This window comes from Trichoplax adhaerens, genomic scaffold (genome assembly GCF_000150275.1).
Source record: "Trichoplax adhaerens TRIADscaffold_8 genomic scaffold, whole genome shotgun sequence".
In the NCBI taxonomy this organism is placed as follows: Eukaryota; Metazoa; Placozoa; class Uniplacotomia; order Trichoplacea; family Trichoplacidae; genus Trichoplax; species Trichoplax adhaerens.
Genome location: NW_002060950.1, coordinates 1,560,866 through 1,582,868, shown reverse-complemented (window position 1 = coordinate 1,582,868; position 22,003 = coordinate 1,560,866). Strand labels below are relative to the sequence as shown.

General features: G+C 33.3%; 3 protein-coding genes across 3 annotated transcripts; 1 reads left to right on the top strand and 2 right to left on the bottom strand.

Moving 5' to 3' along the window:
- Positions 1-236: 236 nt before the first annotated feature.
- On the bottom strand, positions 237-6,619 carry TRIADDRAFT_50604 (uncharacterized protein; the record flags this gene model as incomplete). The annotated part of the gene is made up of 15 exons (XM_002114561.1): positions 237-381; positions 464-552; positions 697-840; positions 959-1,058; positions 1,413-1,555; positions 1,857-1,943; positions 2,342-2,446; positions 2,822-2,941; positions 3,071-3,120; positions 3,392-3,484; positions 3,673-3,918; positions 4,227-4,328; positions 4,919-5,009; positions 5,116-5,199; positions 6,512-6,619. 15 exons carry the CDS (start codon positions 6,617-6,619, stop codon positions 237-239), a joined length of 1,707 nt encoding a protein of 568 aa, XP_002114597.1.
- Positions 6,620-13,923: 7,304 nt separating this feature from the next.
- Positions 13,924-15,226, top strand: TRIADDRAFT_28365 (uncharacterized protein; the record flags this gene model as incomplete). Its single annotated transcript, XM_002114741.1, has 6 exons — positions 13,924-14,049; positions 14,190-14,325; positions 14,503-14,600; positions 14,700-14,769; positions 14,872-14,952; positions 15,063-15,226. Coding segments are annotated over 6 exons (675 nt in total), but the record flags the coding sequence as incomplete, so codon positions are not given.
- Positions 15,227-17,298: 2,072 nt separating this feature from the next.
- On the bottom strand, positions 17,299-20,474 carry TRIADDRAFT_58601 (uncharacterized protein; the record flags this gene model as incomplete). Its single annotated transcript, XM_002114560.1, has 14 exons — positions 17,299-17,331; positions 17,421-17,553; positions 17,657-17,715; positions 17,797-17,891; positions 17,970-18,114; positions 18,220-18,347; positions 18,438-18,583; positions 18,691-18,788; positions 18,964-19,032; positions 19,131-19,242; positions 19,488-19,592; positions 19,672-19,778; positions 20,000-20,047; positions 20,352-20,474. The coding sequence occupies 14 exons, from the start codon at positions 20,472-20,474 to the stop codon at positions 17,299-17,301; spliced, it is 1,401 nt and encodes a 466-aa protein (XP_002114596.1).
- Positions 20,475-22,003: the final 1,529 nt, after the last annotated feature.

Sequence of the window (22,003 nt, the reverse complement as noted above, 5' to 3'; positions counted from 1 at the left end):
GTCTATGATTTTACTATTTTGAATCCGATATGATTGTTGTCATTGTAATACTTTTAACTATATAGACATAACATAGATATTGAACTTAGAGGAATGGATTGCTATTAGCATAGAAATTTATTTTACAATGATACTTGACTGATTTGAATCCGTTATTGCTATACTTATCATTATAATTTTAAATTACCTTGATACGTCTACGAAATTACTATCTATAATCTATAATTTTACAGTTATTACAAATCTTCTTCAACAGTTACAGTCAAATCGACTGTTTGCATGACTGTATCTTCTGATGAACAGCCTCGTAAGCCAGAAATATAGCGTGATGGCTTAGGAACCTTGCTATAGGAATCTTTTTTCGTTTGCGTTTTGTTTTCTCTGTTATAAGTATAGATATAAAGGAATGATTTCAAGTTAGTTTAGTTAAAAGTTGTAATCAGGAAATCGTTTCAAGACTTACTTTGGCAGATAAACTTGTGATATGTTATCACGCCGGAAGTGGCTGAGATTAGTTTGTGCCGAATGGGTTACTTTAGTTCTTAAATTAGCCTTAGTTGTAAGAAATTATTGTAATATATTTTTAATATTTTGCCATATAATTACCCGAGAATTCGCTTGATTAACGGAGGAATAACGATATGAGTAAAAATGAAGTTGTATTTAGCTATTACTAAAATATCGAAAAATACTGACCAATTTTAAAGCTTTTCGTCGGAGTTCCCACTCATTCCATTCGTAAGATTTGACGATATTGCTTTCTAATATATGCGTATCAGTTTGTGTTCCCATATCTGCTTTAGTAACAGGAGCTTCTACCATTTTACCTGAATCGGCAGCCTATTTACAAATTTCAATAAGCAGTTTTAATTTTTATGATATACATACGGTTATAAAATACTCTCGATTTAATCATAGATAGGAATAGATACGAAGTACTAAAGCGTTTATTGCATACTCTGCCATATGGGCTAATGGTCGCAAATTGTTTATGAAGCTCCAGTAGTTGTATTAATTCAGGATGAAATTTTGCATTTTCAGTTGCCATGTTAATATAACTAGCGGTTTTGGAATTCAATAAAAAGTAAGTACTGCAATATTAATCGATAACAGGTACATTTCGTACAATAACATTACTATCTTTAAGTACTGTTTCATAGTATATTTAAGATGCCATTTATATTACTCGATAACAGGTATATTTCGTACAATAACATTACTATCTTTAAGTACTGTTTCATAGTATATTCAAGATGCCTGTTTATATTACCGGACACCAGTAATTAAGTTAAACATGAAATAAGTTGCATTCAATAAACATGCTTTGTAAGGCTTCAATACAATAACAGTAAACAGATCTAGGCTAAATTACATATAGGAAATGAGTGAGAAGGATGCTTTCAGTAACATACTTATCAGGATCGGAAGCGAATTCATGTGCGGCTTCTTGTGATGAAAATGCAAAATTGTGACCTTTATAGCGAATAATACCAATATTTGGATCTCCAGGCAAGAGAAATCGATCTTCAATAGCGCAAGTATAAGCGCAAAAACCCTATATATTGAGATTGAATTGAAATTATACTCCTATGCTAGTATTTCATTATTGTGCTGATCATTCATAAGGATACTTAAGCATTTCTTGCCTTATATTGGATTGGTAGGCTGTCGAAATTTTTAGTCGTTTCAGGAAAGAGGACATCTGTTTTCGGAAATAACAGGGTACTGAAACGGTTTTTTGGATCGGTATTCTAGCGTTGTATATTAAGATATTAATTCTTCATTCAATTTATTAAAGACATTAAAGATTTCTTAAATTTTATGGTAGTTATGCGTCGATGTCTGTTTCTACTAACATATTGTACTCTTTCTTCATCAGATAAAATATTAGCATATTCCAAGTACGGCTCCAATACTTCGTCGGTAAATATCTCTTGATGAAGCTAAATAATAGTTAAAAAAGGATATACTAAGATTTATGCCTTCTCAACTAGTTTTTGTTAAATATAACATGGTTAAATGATATTGATAAAATTTGTCATGTGTAAAACATGATTTTCTCGATTGCTAATAGATAGAAGTGCTACTAAGCAGGATTTAAATAAATAGCGTATTGAAGTCAATACAGCTACGAATTAAAGTTCCAGTTATTTAAATTTTAGGCTATTAAATTACGTATACTGCAGTTTAAAAGTAAAATATTTAAGCTGCAAAACATTAGATTGAACATGTACTAAAATTGAAATAGCTGGAGCAGTATGTAATCGTATTAATTGAAGAAAAATGATTTACTCCGATGAAATATGTAATTTACAATTTTGAAATGACAGAATAAGATTACCCTGGCAAATGGCTCCAAACTATAGAGGATATTATTCAACACACTGAGGAGTACTAATTCATCTTGTAATCCTCTCCAAAGTTGGGCTACTCGAATAAACTGAGGCTGTTGAAATAGAATAGAGCATCTGCATTATCATTTGATATCGGTACATGCTATAATTTTCATTTATTCAACGCTACTGTAGCTAAAAAAAATCGCTATTTATCAAAGAAGCCTTAAAATTATCACAGAAAGATTACTACTGACTCTATATCATTATCATGTACTATTAACGGCGTATTATCCACATTTCTTTAGTAGATGATCAACTATATTTTTATATATATATAACTTTGAAATACTATAACGTAATAGTGTATTTCAAATGTCAAATATCGAGTGCTTAATTACTGTATTAGGGTATGAGTATAAATTTTATGGAATGAGCTCATAATGATTAATTATCGTCATAACTTGTTTTCTGTTAATGGTACTTACATAAACTTGAGCAGTAGGTACTGCAGTCTTGGATTGAACAATCGTTCTTAAGCCATTTAATCGATCTTTTAGTTCAATTTCTACAGATTTGCTGTGATCATTACATTTATGAGCATCATCCTAAATTGTTACGCATTGCATGGATAAAGATTAAATTGCGTGCTATAGTCCATCAGGTTGAATATGATGTGTTTATTCGCTGGTGGAGTTGCTATTGCCTTAAATCCTATGCTTTTATTTCTATCTTACCAGTAATATCTGCAAGAATCCCTCATGCTGACGACTATTAACCAAGGAATCTTTGATTAGTGAAAAATTAGGTACGGACTCGTTACGATTATGTGGGTCTTGATACTTATTTAGTATTGCTATTAATTCAGAAGGAAAATAATTGGTTATTATCGATTTCAAAATGGATAGAATATAGAAATCATGCTGGTTTAATTGATATGATTATATACATATATAGCGATAAAATTATGAGACATTTAGTATAAATTAGGATAGATTAAAATGTGTTAATGTAAACTTCAAGTCCGTTTCTGTTTATAAACTAATATTGCTACTAACCAGTATATTTATAAGCCATTTGGCGTATAGCGCCTAAATTTTGATCAATGTTATTTAAGGTTTCTGGAATCGCTTCGCTAAGTAGTGATGGCACTAGTCAGAAAAAGCAATATTTAGCAACACCATCGGGTTAGAAATAGAAATTTGAAAAAGTCATGGCTGCGAATTATATTTTAAATATTAAATAGCAATTTGCGATGGTGAATAGAAAATCGCGATTTTGAATATAGGTGATCTGTAATGCGAATAGCTTTAGAGCGTGTAAATGAGAGGAAACTTACAATCGTCAATTCCTTCTCCTCCTTTACCACAGTCTTTGTTAAATAAACGAATACCGGTTACAATTAATATCAACTCTTGTAATTGTCTTTCTTTATCTTTCTTAACCATTGCTAAGAATGGGCCGAGTTCAGTCTGTGGAAAAATACTTTGTAAGGCTGCTGTTGCTTCACGAACAACATTAATATCCGTTGGAGAACCAAGGCCTGATTTTAGGATAATGAAAGACACCATTTTCCTGTATAATGCTGAAATAAATGATTGAATGAGGAAATGCTGTAAGGATTTAAATAATGTAAAAAAATTGCTATAATACTAACATAGTTGCGAACTGAAAGATGTGTTACTTTTATCTACGTAATTCTATTACTAATATCCGCAATTAATGCATCAAATAAAGTTTGAAATTTATTATAAAATACTATTTATACAAGGTACTTTATCATTAAAGGTGTTTTTAAGCCTGTGCATATTGAGATATGACCGTTTAATAGCCTTATTAACAACTTTCTTACTATCGGTAATAACAAAATATTTGTTTTTAAAAGTATGTTACCTTCTAACTCTTCTTTCGTTCTGGCGCGACTATCAGTTATTTCTCGTAGTACTATATCTAGGCGATTATCCAGTACACGTTTGTGTTCTGTTAAGAACTCCTCTATATTATATTAGGCAAAAATAGAATTATTGAATGTGTGCTTTGAGTTAGTATTTATTAATATGATTCAAGAGAAACGAAAATATAAGATTAATAAGAATAGTAATATAGTAAACAATCATAATGGGTCCATCCTCAAGTCATGCTTTATAATGGCTACATAGAAATCGTAGGCGAATGGGATAAGCAACTAGATGCAGGATAGCATTAATCTTAGCGAGTATAAGAGCTCCCACTTTTACGAATTGCTAAACTAATTGTTTTATAATACATGTACTCCCGGATGGATGAGTCAAGGATATTTACCTAGATTACCATTATGTACAAAATCATTTATTTCGTTTTTGGTCAATTGCATTAAACTATCATTCCGCTAAACGTAGTCGCTAAAGTTATATAGATGGAAAATCAACGAAAATGCTATCAAAATTACGATTTCTTTACTCTATATGACCTTATACAGTAATTACGATATTACACCTATTAGCTGATTTCTAGCAGATAATAGCTACTACTATCACTTCCTTACAACATGTAATCATTAATAAAATCATCTTTCTAAAGTCTGCAATAAATCAAATTGTATTTACCTCTGCCTGTATAATTCATATCGAAATAAACCTGCATTTTTATGGTGTCTAACGACGGAGATTCATTGTCTAATAAAGTTTCCACGCATTTCTATTTTATAATTTTGAATAAAAGATTACGATATCAAATGAGTTGACAGTAGAAAATTCACATCATTTATATACGAGATCAAAATTATTTGTTAATTGAAATTAACCTGAATTAATCTTTCGACGTCATCTCTAGTTAAGGCTCGATCAACATTAAAATCGTTTTCGGGATTGAGAACAATAGCCTTTACCTGCGAAATATCCATTTGAAAGCAAATAACAAAATCGTTGTTCATAAGACTATCTTCTATCAATATACAGAGAAATGTTTATAGGAGTATATATTTGTATCATAAGTCTTATATCAGATAATTAAATAAAATGTCTGTGAAAAGATAGCACACAATTATGATCTTGAATTCGCTCGGTATACATATTAAATTATGGCTCATTCAAAGTCTATTTCAGTTTAATCTAGGAATTACTGTAACATTAGAATTTAGCATTGTTTTCTCTTCTGGTGGATTATACTAGCTTTAGGATATGAGGTAGGGTTCAAGTGCAGTAAAATTATTTTCTAAATTATTATTATATTAAAGGTATTCATTCACAAGAGATGGCTGGGTATTTAGGTTTATTTAGAAATTTATTTCGAAACGATGCGATTGTATGGTATAACATTACACATGTCGCGAAAAGATTTCGTATTTGTCAATTAGTTGATGGATGCATAAGTAATACATCCTAGTACAAGATAAACCTTGAGTTGAGTATCTTTAAATCATCTTAACATTATATAAACCTTGCTGCATAAAAAGACTAAATAAAATTAGCTAATTATAATTAAAATACTTAGTTCTTTATTAAGTTGGTTGATCTTATAAGCATACATGAATGATGTTGATGAAATTTAGCGTTAATCTGCCGTACTGTCTACAATCGTAATCGAGACGTAACATTTGAAAAAAGCTCTCGAATGTTAAGATAATTGCCAGTCCTTAATAGTAGGTTAGGATGAGAAATAAATTATATCAGGTTAATTAATTTTATTGTATCAGAAGTTGGTGATACATGTGTTTTTTAGCTTTTGAAATTAGTTCTGTATAGATCTTGACAAACTGCGATGAGTGGAGAAGAATTACATATTTGAGTGTTATTAATGCTCACTACTACGTGATGAGTATATTTTGATGCGAAATAAATATCATCTGTTTAGTTTGTTTAGATATAGCGATGTTTGATGAGCATCGATCCTGTATTGTATTAATAATTGTTCATTTATCACCTCTAGCAATAAATGAAAAGGAGGTACTGACATTGAAATTAGTGGAATAGTAAGCTTTAGTCATAAATTACCATAGAATACGAGAAACTAGATTTTTACTAATCAGTGACGACTATTTCATGCTATTTTAAGTTATTTTACACTGCAGGAGGATATATATTTAGCGGCTAAACATTATATTTCTTGTTTAGACAATTTTAAGAGTTGAATTATATTTTCAGTCAAGTAAGTTAATTACAAAATGATACAGGGTTGATAGGTTTTCGATTAAAACTTACGATAAAAGCTACCAAGGTTTCTGACACGGCTTGGCCTTGGGTTGCACATTCTTGAGCAATCTCTCGAATGATATTTTTAATAACGCTTTCAGCTTGTGCTTTAGACATGGCTGATATAATATAAGAAGAGAAGGAAATTAAAGATGATCTTAAAATTGTACCGTTAAGATAGATCCATTATAATGTTTAGTAATTCACGTTATCAGTTCAAGTACAGTAATCAAACTAATTTTAAAGTTCATGTAAGGTCAACTTTGTTCTGCTCATGGCTAGTTGTTATTTCTCTAGATTAAAATGATATGGTTTGATGTAGCTTCTAGGAATGGTGAATTGATAAAACTTCAATCCTAGATAGTAATTCAATTTCCGATTTTATCATTTAATTTTTAAATTACCGGTGATATTAAATTTAAGCGTATCGGGATGAGGATGTAGTGAACGTCTTTCCAGTTAGTGACTAGCATGCACAACTATACTAAATATCTTATAAGTATGCTTTATATGATATAGCAAATCATAAATTCTTCCTTTCGATGTTTAAGCAATAAAAATATAAATTGTAAAGCATAAAGATGAAATTACGCGTCCGATTGATACTATTTCGGTAAGCAATTGCTACTTACAGCTGTATTAACCGTCATGATCATATCATCGGATGTTATTTTAGATTTGCAAATTATAAAACTATCCATTTGATGCTATGTAGAAGTTATTAATGCAACTTTATCATGTTTTCAGTAAAAAATTCATATACTCAACTGTGATCATCGTCATATAGATATGTATTATTGATAGTATACTGGTACTCGCCGTTCAGTATAAAATGCTAAAACTTGATTATATCATTGATAAAGTTAATGATGGAATATTTACACTACCGATGGTATTCAATGAACTAGTTTACACGATATAATTATCATGGTCACTTGAGCATGGCCTATAATTTCCTGGGAATACTAGTCTAAGGTGAATGAACGCTGGAATTTGTGTTCATTAACATCAACCAATAATTTTAGAAAGGGTATTACAACGCGTTCCAGCAACTATTGGCTGTTGAAATGAATAAAATAGTTGTAAGCAATATCTCTTCTGTAGATCCTAGATAGGTTCAAGTAGTAATATTCAAGTTATTCGAACGATATTTCAATTTTATGTGTTTCTACCTATTTTGATTGATGAAGGATTTCACGAAGAATATCCAAAGATCCCACGATGATCGTGATGTGTGAGTAATGTTCGATGGTGTTAACCCTTACTACAAAGTATTAGTCCAAAGATTTTGAGTTCTCTTGTCTGTCTACCGAAATCGATTGTCCGTTCGGCCTAACTATAGCTTCTTACTCTAAGCACTAACGATGATTTCGCAACTAGAGTGGTTATGGTATGGAAATTTGAATTTGGAGAAGGTGTTTACGTTGGGAGGCATGGAGACGATGAAGCGGTAATGCGCATGACTAGAGGAGATTCCAAGTGCTGGGTGTGGCTTTCTTGATACTTTCACTTATAATAAAATGGATGGTCTACTAAAACTATTCTACTGCTAGTTTATGGGGTTATTAAGGGTTAGTTTGCTGTATATTCCATTAGACTACTAGAAGTACTTATTTTTGGTCGTTTTTGGATATGATAGTTGTATCGCTATAAAATATTATATGCAATCATCTCAATGTTGCGGTGGATGGAAAAGTACACCAGAAAAGTGTTTTTATTCTTGCTTTAGTAGCCCGTGCGTTAACAATCACTGGACAGATGGAGACAAATTGTTTTTCTTTTATGTTTGCAAACTCACCATTCTACCCGATGGGCTTAATCACTTAGATAAGAGCATTATGAGGATAAGCGATGTTTCATTTGTATATTAGTCAATTTTGGGTTTTGTCTATAACTTATTGATGGAGTCCGTTTGAAATATCGGTCAGTTTACATTTTTGTATAAAATTGGCGGATTTTAAATTTCTAACTAGATCAATGTATGATACCTCCATAAGCGCTAGCGATAACATAAATTTCCATGGAAAGCCTATCTGTTTATTCACTAAACTGTATGTTTTATTGTAAAGGGTTGTCTATCTTATGGATTTTAACCCGATTCATCATGTCGTCTACAGCAATTTTATTAAGCATAACAGATTATTCTATGTAACATAGTGCTTATGTCATTATAACTCATAGATATTGCTACTACAATAAGCTGAATCACTACAACATACAATTATGTGGGGTAGCGCTTTGTATAAGTAAATTATACTACGTATTTCTTTAAAATAATCTGAACTGGTCTGTATACATGCAAATTAATTATTCAAACCATTCAAACGAATTGCAATAGTTACTGTATGAGGTTTATCTATATGTAAAATTGGCGAAATTGAATTTCGAATTATATCAGTGTATGCAGTTCTCGTAAGGATTAGCAATGACATAGTTCCATTGTGCAAAGTTTGTCGGGTTATTCACTTAACTGTATTTTCTATTATAAGGATTTGTATACGACTCGTGTGTTATGGATTTTAGCACGCTTTACCATAGTATCTACAATTACTTTATTAAGCATAAATAATAAGCATAATAGATTATTCCATATCACCAAGTGCTTACTTCATATCACTGATAGATGTTACTACTCTTGTTAGCTGAAATTACTACAATATTGTTATGTATATAGTATATCAGAGATTTAAATGTATATAATACCTGTACAGTAAATTATGATTGACTGGCATATCATTATAATTTTTTAAAATTATATAATAAGATTGATATACTGGCATTGCACATATACTGAAGTGTACACTGTACAGTATCGCATTACCGTACATTAATACAATACAACAAATATACAACTCTGTAGGGTAGCATTTTGGTAAAAATAAATTATACTACGCGTTTATAAAAAATGATCTGAACTAGTCTGAGTACAGTGCATGTAACTTACTTACTCAAACCATTTAAACTAACTCCAATAGCTGTTGTTTACTGTAGTAATATTGCACTGTGTAGCCTGTTATACAATAGCAACAGCCCATTCCATTTATGCATACAATGCTCTGATCGCACTGTACTTAGCTTGAGTTCCACAATATACATGTGTTTAAGAAAGAACTCCTAGGGCAACTTGATCTAACAGTAAGTCCATCCATATTGATCCGTCTGTTCGTGCTATAGTGGATGACTATTGTTAATGCTAAAGCTACTTGGTATTTTAAATGAGCTCCTTGGCAAGAAGTTGATGTTTACCATCATTTTATTCATTTTTATGACAATATGAACGTGACCGTATGCGAAATCGGTCATTTTGCAAACTGCCCTTAGGATTAAAAGATTTAAAATTGTTGTAGCAAAATGACCGCTACTGAAGCTAAAGCATTTTGTAAAATGACTATACTGCTTAACATTTTGCAAAGTGACCGGGCATTTTACAAAATGTCTTGTCGTATTGTCATTTTGCAAAATACACGGGCAGTTTGCAAACTGTCTGTCCGTATTGTCATTTCGCATACGGTCACGTTCATCTATACAACCCAAAATGAGATGTACGAAAGGCTATGCTCAAACACAATTACAACACTTTCATCGGCAAATGCAATCGATTATCAAGGCTGCACTACGCTCACCTAAAACAGAGACCACGAATAGTTCCTGTCTAAAAATCTACCACGAATCCTTCACTACAGTGATGGACTACGAGATAGACAGTATTGTACCATTTCGTGATGGTGCATCCACAATAGTCTATGCTACATTATAATATGCGTACAGTACAGTATACCGAGACAAATCTAGGAAGTTTAGACCTACAGTACATGATCTCAACGAAGAATACTGGATATTTACCATTGCACAAGCTATTCGAAAGTTACAATAAAGCGATATTGAAGTTGAATCATCAGCAGAATTTCAACTTTTGAATGACTCAAATGGATCATTTCGTCCTATGGATAGCCAGCTTGATTGGGATAAAACATGTACGCGTATATTGTAGCACTGCATGCATGGAACGGGATCTCATGTTGTCAAGAAAGAATTTATTAATATTTAGGAAATACTGACTTGGTAGTACTGTATACTGAATAGTTTTACTATACGTTATTACCAGTGCCATAGGCCAGCGATCTCTCAAGTAATAATCCCAGTCCAAAAAATGGAGAAGAAGGATCAATTCTATTTTTACTGGAGTGGGGGTAAGAGGGGGGAGGACTTTTATTACTGAGCTGTCACTACCGAGTATCGTTTCGAACAAAGAACGCCATTCTACTGTAGTATACAGTCGTGTACAATATAGGGTAGCGTATGGAAATGATGTATTGGTCATTTTTAGCCTACATAGCAGTTCTAGTACTGTACTGGAACTGGACTTGGGAGGTTCTCTTCGATTAGGACTACCGTACCGGTCCCACCGCAGTACGGAATGGTACGGTACGGAACGGAACGGTACGATACGGTACGGTACGTATCTCTACGCAACCAGGACAACGGGCTATCACTTTCGTTCGTAGACGACGAAACTCCTCCTGACTTGGCTACTTCATCGTTGCTCAAGTTGAAAGAGCTATGGCAGAAGAAGACGATGCCAAAGAAATGGAAGCTGATCAAAATGAACGCCTTTTGAATGAAATAAGAGGTCTGTCATTAATGATTGTGAGATACTGTCGTGTTGAGAGAGAGAGAGAGAGAGGAAGGAATTTCAATCGACTAGCCTGCACTTCTCTGTTCATACTAAACCATGCATAAGTGCTCATTCAGTTGTAGAGCCTAGTAGGAAAGTAAGCATGCAATCGCGTTTGCTCATTTATATGCCGTGATACGCTCTAGCAATGAATGCGTTGCTAAGTAGGTAGCAAGCATTCTTTCCCTTCATTAGATTTTTTTTCTTGAATCGTTTTAAACTAGAAGATAGAGTAAAGTGAAATCACAGTTTTGTAATGCCCTATCTTTCTATGACTAAGAAGATTGAATACAAGTTGTGTGTAGACGATACAAGAAGGAATTCACATGCTATAATCGCTTTAATGGATTGCTGCGTTGGGATTTATTTTTGTCATCGTGTGCACAATCCATCAAACTTCTCCTTTATTGATAGCCTCGTAAACATACTCATGCCTTGCAACATCATTCCCTTCGATCTTCATGCAATCATCTTCTATTGCGTTATGTATTTATGATTGTTGTAGGCAAGGCTATTATCACCATGCTGCTGCCTGTAGTGCATGTAGATCTTCGGTAGGATGGCAAAGTAATGAGATAATGACAAAAGTCTTGAGGTTCAAAACTACAATTATGCATATAGTAAAATGCATTTTCTGTAATGATATTAACCTACAGTAGCTCGTCTTATAAACGCATTGAATACACTGACTTGCTATACTACGTATTTCCTGTAGAATATTGAACAGGAATAAAATTAGCCTACTGTATATTAAATGATCTACCACCATTGAACCACTTACTTTTGTTTGAAATACTGTTGGACAAGAGTATCTTCATACAGTACTTCTACCATGACGTAATAATTTTCTACAATAAGAGTATTAGCACCTTCAGATTTAGAAAGTAACTCACTACGTGTACTACCTAATTTCGATATAATATAGTAAAGGCGATATGATGTCGGACAAAAGTAAAATCATACCTTACATAATGGTCTTTTGCAGCACTTATTTCTGTATAATAGAGGCCATCAGTAGAGTCATAGTTACAATACGGCCTACTGCATCACCCATTATCGGTATGGTGTGTAGGGTAGGACTATCTATATGCTTTTGAAGTAATCTACTGGACTACGTACGAGATTTCCTGTATGATCGACTCGTAACTTAGAGATAGGAGTAGAGACTTTGTGAAAAGAGCTACTGCACTAGATTTATAATATCTGGAAGAGGGCAAGAGTATCGATTTAAAACACTTTGAATGATATTCATCAATGGATAATGATTGCATTGTGATCCTTCATCAATCTTATTTATATTCATTTTAGGACTACCGTGGTCACAGTTCATGGCTCATGAATTTATGCGCGGTTTTGCACCTGATTATCATAGTGACAGCTATTCATCTGGGCTTCTCAAGATTCAGACATTTATGAAAACGCCTCGTGAACTAGAAAAGGTGATTAATCTAACCGTGTATATTAAAAAATATCGATAATTAATTTGCTGTAAAGTGAATTGATAAAATCGTGCGCTTCCTAAGTGTTTATTCGCATATGACTTTGTAGATGTAATGGACTCTGTATACTGTAGAAGTTACTACCGTATGTTCTAGTGTAGGTATAGTTGATTACCTGACGAATTGATAGGTGATAAGAACTCTTAACGCCGTCAATACCAATATCAATTTTTACCTTTTGCGGTGATACACTAGATATATTGTAAAGCTGCAGACCCGTAAAATGACGTACTACATTGCTCGTTATCAACAATATATTGTAGTAGTGTATCAAGTTAATTCAATTAAATAGTATTGACTTATCGTCATTATTTGGGATTAGACATTATCATTCTAGGGCTAAAATTAATAAACTCGAAGTCGTATGGTGCATAACAACAGTGTACAATGATGTAAATCAATCAGTCTTACACTTTGTACCCTAATATTCTATCAAGTCTTAATACAAATTCGAGATGTTATATTACTGCCTGTTACAATCCGAAATACCGTATAACTCGTACTACATTGTATTGAAAAAGTATCGCAGAAATTAGCGTTATCGTTTATGTACTTTTTACTATCCTCTTCTGTTATTACAGACGTTAGCGATTGGCTTCCTACTCTGTTTGGATTCCTTTTTGTTCATTTTCACGTTATTGCCTATCCGGATTATCATGGCTGCATTGTACTTTTTCAGGTAATAAAAATCTTTGCGATTTTGTAACAATTGATGGAAGTGGAATTGTTTTTATAATGGCTAGTAGGCGATTTAGTTCACTTCGTATACCCATTAGTCGATGATTGTAGGGTTTACAATGCTGTATGCCGATATCAAAATATGTCATAATAAGAATGCTACGTTATTAAATTACAATACCTGACTGTTTTTCATTTGGCCATTTACAAAATCTAGGCTTAACTTTTAATTAATACAGCCGTTATTTTTAATGTCACGTACCTATCTAATGACAAACTAATATAGTATTCTTTATAATTAGGAATTTAACCCTCTATTCCTATCAAATATGCGATGTACTACGTGGTAAATGTACAATTGTTAAAGATAATCATCATCATTTCTTGAATTGATTATGACATCTCTACACAAAATTAATAATTGGATGTGTAGTAGCCTTTCCAAAAATACCAGCAACTAGAAGAACTAATTTAGATTATCGAATACTGTATATGCTGGTCAATTGTAGATGTTAGCTACAGCTCGTTTACTGATTCAATTATAACTCATCATTTTTTTTGATTTCCTCGTTATTGTAGGTTTGGTCTTTCTAATTTGTTGCATATTTATACGAAATTTGGATATATCTGTAATTTATCATGTTATACGTGGCCAATCAGTTATCAAACTGTATGTCATTTTTAATATTTTAGATGTGAGTATCATTTTATTGTTCTCTATTATCAGATAGTAATTACTATAAGAAGTGGCAGCAATACGATTATGATATTTCATACGAAATAGTGATGTGTTATGTAATATGTTTACAATCTATCATTTCAATTTATTGATTAGATCTTAGACAAGTTGTTCGCCTCATTTGGCCAAGACATATTAGATACTCTGTTTTGGACTACTACACAATTTAAAAAAGGAAAAGGAAACAAATTTCAAGTCATCCAATATTTCATTTTATGTGTCTTATATGTTTGTATCCTAATGCGCTTCTATAAAAATTAAGTTAAAAGTTGTTTGATCTATTATGGATAGTGGTCTATTTCACAATTATTTTAATTTATATTCTTGAAGCGAAATCGTTTCTATGCCTTTGATTTAATCAACTGTATCTGCTTAGAGTTATTTCTTTAACGTAAGCTCTTTGTGCCAGTTCTCCATACTATACTGGTGTTGGTTCAATCGGTTACGCTGAATGTAGCTGTCAATTCACATAGTAAAGCCTTACTTACTATTATAGTATCAAATCAGGTCAGTATTTTGATAATCGTGCGAGTTCGGGTACATAGACTAACCTTTTAGTACCATTTATATTGGAAGACTAATCTAAATTCTCATTCCATTTTATAGTTTGTTGAATTAAAAGGTAGCGTTTTCAAAAGATTCGATCGCTTTAACTTATATCAAATGTCATGTGCCGGTAAGATTTGAAGATATGGAGAGTTTTTGCACTGTTATTTGTGTCCATAAAACTTACGTTTTGCATAAATTGGCGCATTTAACGGCACGTCTCCTTATTCAGATGCTAGGGAAAGATTTCAAAATTTCATTTTAATTAGCATTGTTTGCTTACGAAACTTAACTCAATATGCGTATAGTACCGGTGAGTTATTACATCGTCATAAACATCATTTGAAATTAGGTAGCTGCGGGCTCAAAAAAATTTATGTACTGGTATTTGATGTGATCAAATTTTCTTAACATTTCTTATAGATTATTTTTGGGAATTAGTGCCTGACTTCCTGATGGTTATGGTATCCGAGGTTTTAGTTGACTGGGTTAAACATGCATTTATTACGAAATTTAATAACATTTCGGCGGAGGTTAGCTCAAGTATAATCCATAGCTACGCTATATTTGCCATTTTTATCGCTTGAATCATTACTCAATTATTTTCATAGGTGTACTTGGACTATCGAGAAGCACTTGCTAGAGATGTGGCGGTTAGCCGACGTTTAGATGTACGTCCAATAGCTATAAGAGAATTTTAACGTTTTTTTTTGTCCTTGAACTTATGATATTACTGCGATTTCCTTGTCATATCTTTATCTAAATACCAACATTTCTTTATTATGCGGCTATAGTCTCATTCTCATCATTCAGATTTAATCTGTAGAAGGATGGGCTTGACGCCTTTGCCTATAGGGTGTTTGGTAGGTCTTATTTATACGCATAAATTAACGAAAAACAAGTTTGACGCTAAGCTTTTATCTATTTGTAAAGATCTATCGTGTTATGGCGCAGTCGATCACAATTACTGGGAAATATCAAGTATTTATAGCTACCATTGTTTACTTAATGTAAGTATTACAAACTTTTAAGCAAATAGAAACAAATGCTAGATCATACTATTTAGGGATAACGTCAAATACAGAATTTTTAATTTATTTCAATCTTATCCAGGCTAATTTTAACGAAAATAGTCAATAGCAGGTTTATATTAGCCAACGCTGCTCATTACCTAAGAAAAGCAAAGGAACGTAGATGCAAGGCTGATAGCAAGAATGTAAAAGCGGAACGTCACGATTCTGTATCTGCGCCATACGATAGATCATCAAAGAAGGATGTAAATACTTCTTCGGATACCGAGCTGCGACAACGCGTTAAACCAGTAATAACGCTTGACACGATCGACAGATATACGTTATGCAGTAATAGGATTGTATGAATGTACCGTCTACTTTGTAGCATGCAATCAGTTTTATTGATTGAATTTTTAGTACCTGGTGTACCTATTATTCTAGTGGCCTGGAATAATGATTGCTTTATATGATTGCCTATTATTCAATCAGTGGACATAATGATGTAAACATTGGCATTGAGGGAGAAATTGTTATATGCTTTCTCATATTTGTGGGTATACATACTATCTGTAGCCTGGCATTTCCCTATCTCTATTAATTGCTCGTTTGTTGAAATATTGTTATTTACCTTAGATACTATATGATTGCTAATACTACACAAACTACTATAGGGCGACAATTTGCAAAGTATACATTACTATACAGACATAGTGCATGATATTTTGATACCATTTCAGCCTATGCTTTAACGCCAGTTTCTGCAGTAAAATCTTTGGTATCCATATTCGTATTAAGTTTAAGTAATGTAGTTATCAATTTGATTGCATGTCATTTCCTGATATATATGATTGTAAAAAAGGAGATTTTCTCGTAGATTGCCCGGAGTGTCGGGCATTCTATAGGGCCCTTACATGGACCGTGACATATTGACATATATAATTATTATCAGTACGATGGGAGATATATCGCCATCTAAATAGAAATTCTGAATTGAAAATAGACAATTTTAAAACTTATTTCCTGTAAACTACAGAATATAGTATTAATAATTATTATAATCGAATTATTAACTGTAAGTTAAAAATTTCTATAATGTAGCATTATGTAACAGGTGACTACATTACCAAATGTACAGATATTCCCGTTAATCATATTTGTCAAACGGTATCTAATGTCAAAAGGATCTTTCAATGAATTTAAGATTAAACCTTATGGATCACAACTTATGATACCTTCTGCTAAAGCTAATCCAAAAAACTCTACCTATCAATATATCTAAGACTATCGAATTCTGTCAGTATAACTTTAAAATTTCTTATGCTTTAATGATCATATAATTATTATCGTTATTAAGACTTAAGAGCATCAAACATCATTTTGAAATGGAAGTTTTACTATGAAATTAACTGTGATTAGGTATACTCGTAGAGTCATGCATGTTGTCCTGTATACATACAGAAGGAGATCTTACATTCCGTTTCGATAGACTCTTATTTACACTACATAAGAAATTAATGAATCATGTAAAGGTCGTCGGTACTTTACACAGTAAGCTATATTTATACACAAATGCATGATATACTACGTGAGATTTTTACTTTACAGTAATTATCGATTTTTTACATTGAGTCCATGATAAAGACGGATTAATCTTTCTTTTTGGCTGATTGAGCAAAATCCTACAATAAAATATGTAGCCATAAAGAGTTAGTGTAGTTACACGAAACAAGTGATGTAGAGTTATAGTAAGCAATGTAGCAGAACTTACTACTATCATCGGTTTGCCATGTAATACATAACCATGGGTCTCATTGACAGCTTCTGTGGCAACAACTTCGTCTGGCAGGTTTACAAACGCTTGGCCCTTCATCCGACCCCGTGTCAATAATCTAACATCAAATCTATAAATACGATTTCATACTTTAGTTTTAACTGAATTGATCCCGGTTCCAGCGAATTGTACAGTATAACAGTGAATAATTTCTGACATTAACGTTTGATTACCGGTCTAGGTGGCTGTTGTCATCTTTATTGATGAATCGGCTATAAATATATATCAAATCCTATACACGTGAAGTTTTGAGAAAAAACAGGTTAGTTTATAGTCATTTCATAGCACGCATTCGATTGATAAGAGAGCTTACCGATTCTTTGACCTTATCAGACAAATTCTTAATATATAATCGACCTGTGGGTTCTTTACGTTCGTAATTTTGATATACTGATAACTTTTGAAGTTCTGAAAGGTGCAATATTAACAGTACAATTAGAATAGCCAAAGGAGACCGATGTTTTGGGATAGTGAAATATTTGTTACCTATTTTAGACATTCGGTTAGCTCTTAGGTCTTCAAGTCGTATAGAATCATTCATATCGTCTTCGACATTGGAAGTATATTCAGTGATGGGTACGATCGGAGCAAATGTTCCAAAGCCTGCACCACTTTCTGATGCTAAAGTTCCCTATGAGGCCAATACGAGAAATATTAACTAAGTGTCAGGAAACTACGATTACGCGATTTAATGAATATGGCAATAAATATAGATGATAACCAAAGTATTCTTTACCGCCAACTCAAGTTTTTCTCCTAAATTTCTATTGTAGGCATTTTGTATAGCATCTTGCAAGCTAAATTCTGTAATACTACGTTTTTCTTTATCAAAATTTTCAAAAACTTCGTCAACCGTTGACAATACTACCATTATAATACAACAGATAACGATTAGAACTTTGCATTTGATTATTTGGAAGCCATTTTAATTCATTATCTAATTCTGGTACTTACCTTTATATTGTTCATCATAAGATTTATTATTAGATGCTGGGAGCACAGTTGCTTGATTGATTTTAGGTAGTTTCAACTGTTTGCTGAAGTTTGCAGGTTTACTACCGGTACGTGATCTTTTTCTGGAGGTTACGTTTGTTGCTAAACTATAGTAGTATCATGACAATAACAGGCCGATTTATCATTACTTTGCTAGAATAAGAATATTTCCTTTTCCAATTATGCTCTTTGCTATACAAAATGATTTTAATACCTTTCGTTATCTTCGCTTTCAATTTCCGATTCTTCGCTAGATATTGGTAACGAATTTTTTTCTTTCTGATTAGCCACCGCTTGGTTTAGTTTTGATTTCTGCATAGCAAAATTATGTGTTAGAATGTCGCTTAGAGGTTATTGAGTTAAAATTACGAGCAGTATAACTTTTAAGAGTTATCAGCTAAGATAAATCTCGTTCGGTCTACATTATGGTATATTGATGAATCTATGTTTTAAGAACCAAAATTTTTGAAAAAGATCCTTAACATACCATAGGAGGGGTTGGCGTTGGAAATGCAAATGGTGGAGGCAAATTCATTCTATTCATCAAATGTAAAACCTATTGATTTTGCAATGTATGATTATTTAATACAGCAAATCTAATATCGTTACTGATTGTTATTATTGTTATAGCTTATACAAACTGGCGTTTCTTACTTGAGTATAGAATTTAGGTACTGCTAGCATAGCATTAACAATGTTAGTCAATATCATAATGTTTGCTTCGGGGTATAAGTAATGTAGGTCTGGTGGAGAAGGATAGTTCAATCTGTAAAGCACAATATTATAGTTAAGATAGCTTATATTATAATACTGTAGGCTAGCCAAAAAAGAGTACGAATAACGCTAGTGAACATTTGATAGGAAACGGTAGCCAACAATACGAGTCGGTATCACATTATAATACTACATTAAATCTTACATATTTAAATCTATGGCCAAAGTACGGTACGAGTAGGCTATTATAACAACATCATTTTGTATCCCATGTTGAAGAAATTATGTATACTTTACCCTAGATTAGCAGCTACAGGAGGCAATGATTTGGATAGATCTTGAGTCTTTGAATTTCGGGAAGATTTGGTATTACTGTGTTTGTCATCATCGCTATCGAGATCACTACAAGCAATTATACAAAGATGATTCGTCATTACACCACTTAAGGTACAGCGTTTTGTGAAAATTAATTTAAACTTACCTAACAGATTCTTTGCTTGATTTTATATTGCTCCTAGCCTTTTCTGTAGTATAAACGGCTACTAATCTTTGGTCGAAAATCTGCAACTGATGAAGTCGTTGCAGGGCCTAGTTTACAGTACAGATAATGCCGTAGTATGCGAAAATAAGCACATAAAATAAATTCATTGGCTATATTTTCTATTAGCAATTTAAGTTTCTTTGATTCATTTACTTCAAAGGTGAGCATTTTAGTATTTACTGTACGTGTATATCGAACAATTATTTAATAACAATTACTATGATACATAATTTAACATCGAAAGATAGATCGACCCGAATTTTTTTACCTGCTTAGCAGTATTTTCGTTATCGAATTTGGCAATAGCACAATTTTTCTATATCAAAGACAAACATTTATTATAAAATGGAAGAATAAACAGGATTTCTAAATCGTTCTAATGGGGGTCAAAGGCGAATAATAATTATAATCATTTGTATGAAATAATTCTACAGCAATGATTAGGATTGCGATTGCCAAATCAATGAAGAGAATAAGCTTCTACTTGAAATTGATCCCTATCATGATCGCTAAGAGTTCAATACTGGTTTTACGGCTCGTTTAAAGTAGAAATGCATTATTGGTAAGTTGATATCAGCTCGTGCAGTTTAACATTTAGAAATATTGCACGCTTAGCTCACCATTTTACCATGTTGGCCAAAGTAATGGACATGTGTAGCACCAAAATTGGATAACAATTCTTTAATATCACTTGCAGATGCAATTGATGGTAAATAGCGTATCAACAGTTCGCAGTTGGTCATGATGTGTAGCATGCAATCAATATTGGTAGCTAGGACGACAGGAAAGCTTTCAATAGAATCGCGATCTCTCTAATTACCGTTTAATTTGCACATTTTAGCAAGACAGAGGGGGATGCAGCAGCTTTAGTAGCTCCAGTGCAACTCCTGACTAACTTAGCCTTAATATTCCAGGAGAGGGATTTCAGAGATGCAGAAATCCATCCGGTGTAAAATAGCTGTCACCTTCTTCACATCGTTATGAGGGCTTTTTTGTTGCTTTAACTGAATAAATGTTCGAAAAGGGTGATAGCTTTTTTGCGCGATTTATTGCGCAAGTCTGTTCTTCTGTCTGTCTGCGAACGAACATGAGTACTGTACTGTACAGTGTACAGTGTACAGTATGGCACTGTACCGAATGAGACCAGTACAGGTTACCAGCGATTTATTGTGAAAGTCTGCACTTCTGTCTGTCCGCACACGAACTTGAGTACTGTACAGTGTACAGTGTACAGTACAGTATGGCACTGTACAGAATGAGACTAGTACTGTAGAGGTACAGTACAAGTGCTGCTCTTTTCTTCCACATACGAGTAATTGAACAGATTCTGTTCGTCTGTCTATCTGAATGAGACCAGTGCTGCTCTTTTCTTCCACATACGACTTATACGAGTAATTGAACAGATTCTGTTCCTCTGTCTGTCTGCATACGAACATGAGTACTGTACCGAATGAGACCAGTACAGGTACCCGTGCTGCTCTTTTCTTCCACATAAGAGTATTACGAGTAATTGAACAGATTCTGTTCCTCTGTCTATCTGAATGAGACCAGTACAAGTACCCGTGCTGCTCTTTTCTTCCACATACTGTACGACTATACGAGTAATTGAATAGATTCTGTTACTCTGTATATCTGAATGAGACCAGTACAAGTACCCGTGCTGGTCTTTTCTTCCACATACGAGTAATGGAACAGATTCTGTTCCTCTGTCTGTCTGAATGAGACCAGTACAAGTACCCGTGCTAGAACCAAACCTTCGACAGGTGTAGCTCTCCCGCATACAGTACGAGTAATTGAACAGATTCTGTTCCTCTGTCTGTCCGAATGAGACCAGTACATGTGCGATTGTGCGTATACGCAAGTACAAGTACCCGTGCTGCTCTTCCACATACGGTACTGTACGGGTACGAGATTGAACAGTACAGTACTACAGTACAATGTGGCTACAGTGTACAGTAGTCTGAGCCTGGCGGTCCGAGTACTGTACAGTACTGTACTGTACACTGTACTGTACTGTACTGTACACTGTACGGTACAGTGTACTGTACAGTCTGTACTGTTATTCAGGTAAAAGATCAAATACCTGCAGAGTCCAGACATCGTGTACTGCAATTACCTAATTTTGAGCAACCGGCCCCAAGAAGGCTTAGCTTGCATTAACGATCCATCTCCAACAAGTCAAGAAAAAAGCTGTTGAAAATATTATGGCAGTCGTATCCATTTAAGTAGTGAGAGCTCAGCTGATAGTATCTAATCAATGATGTTAACATAT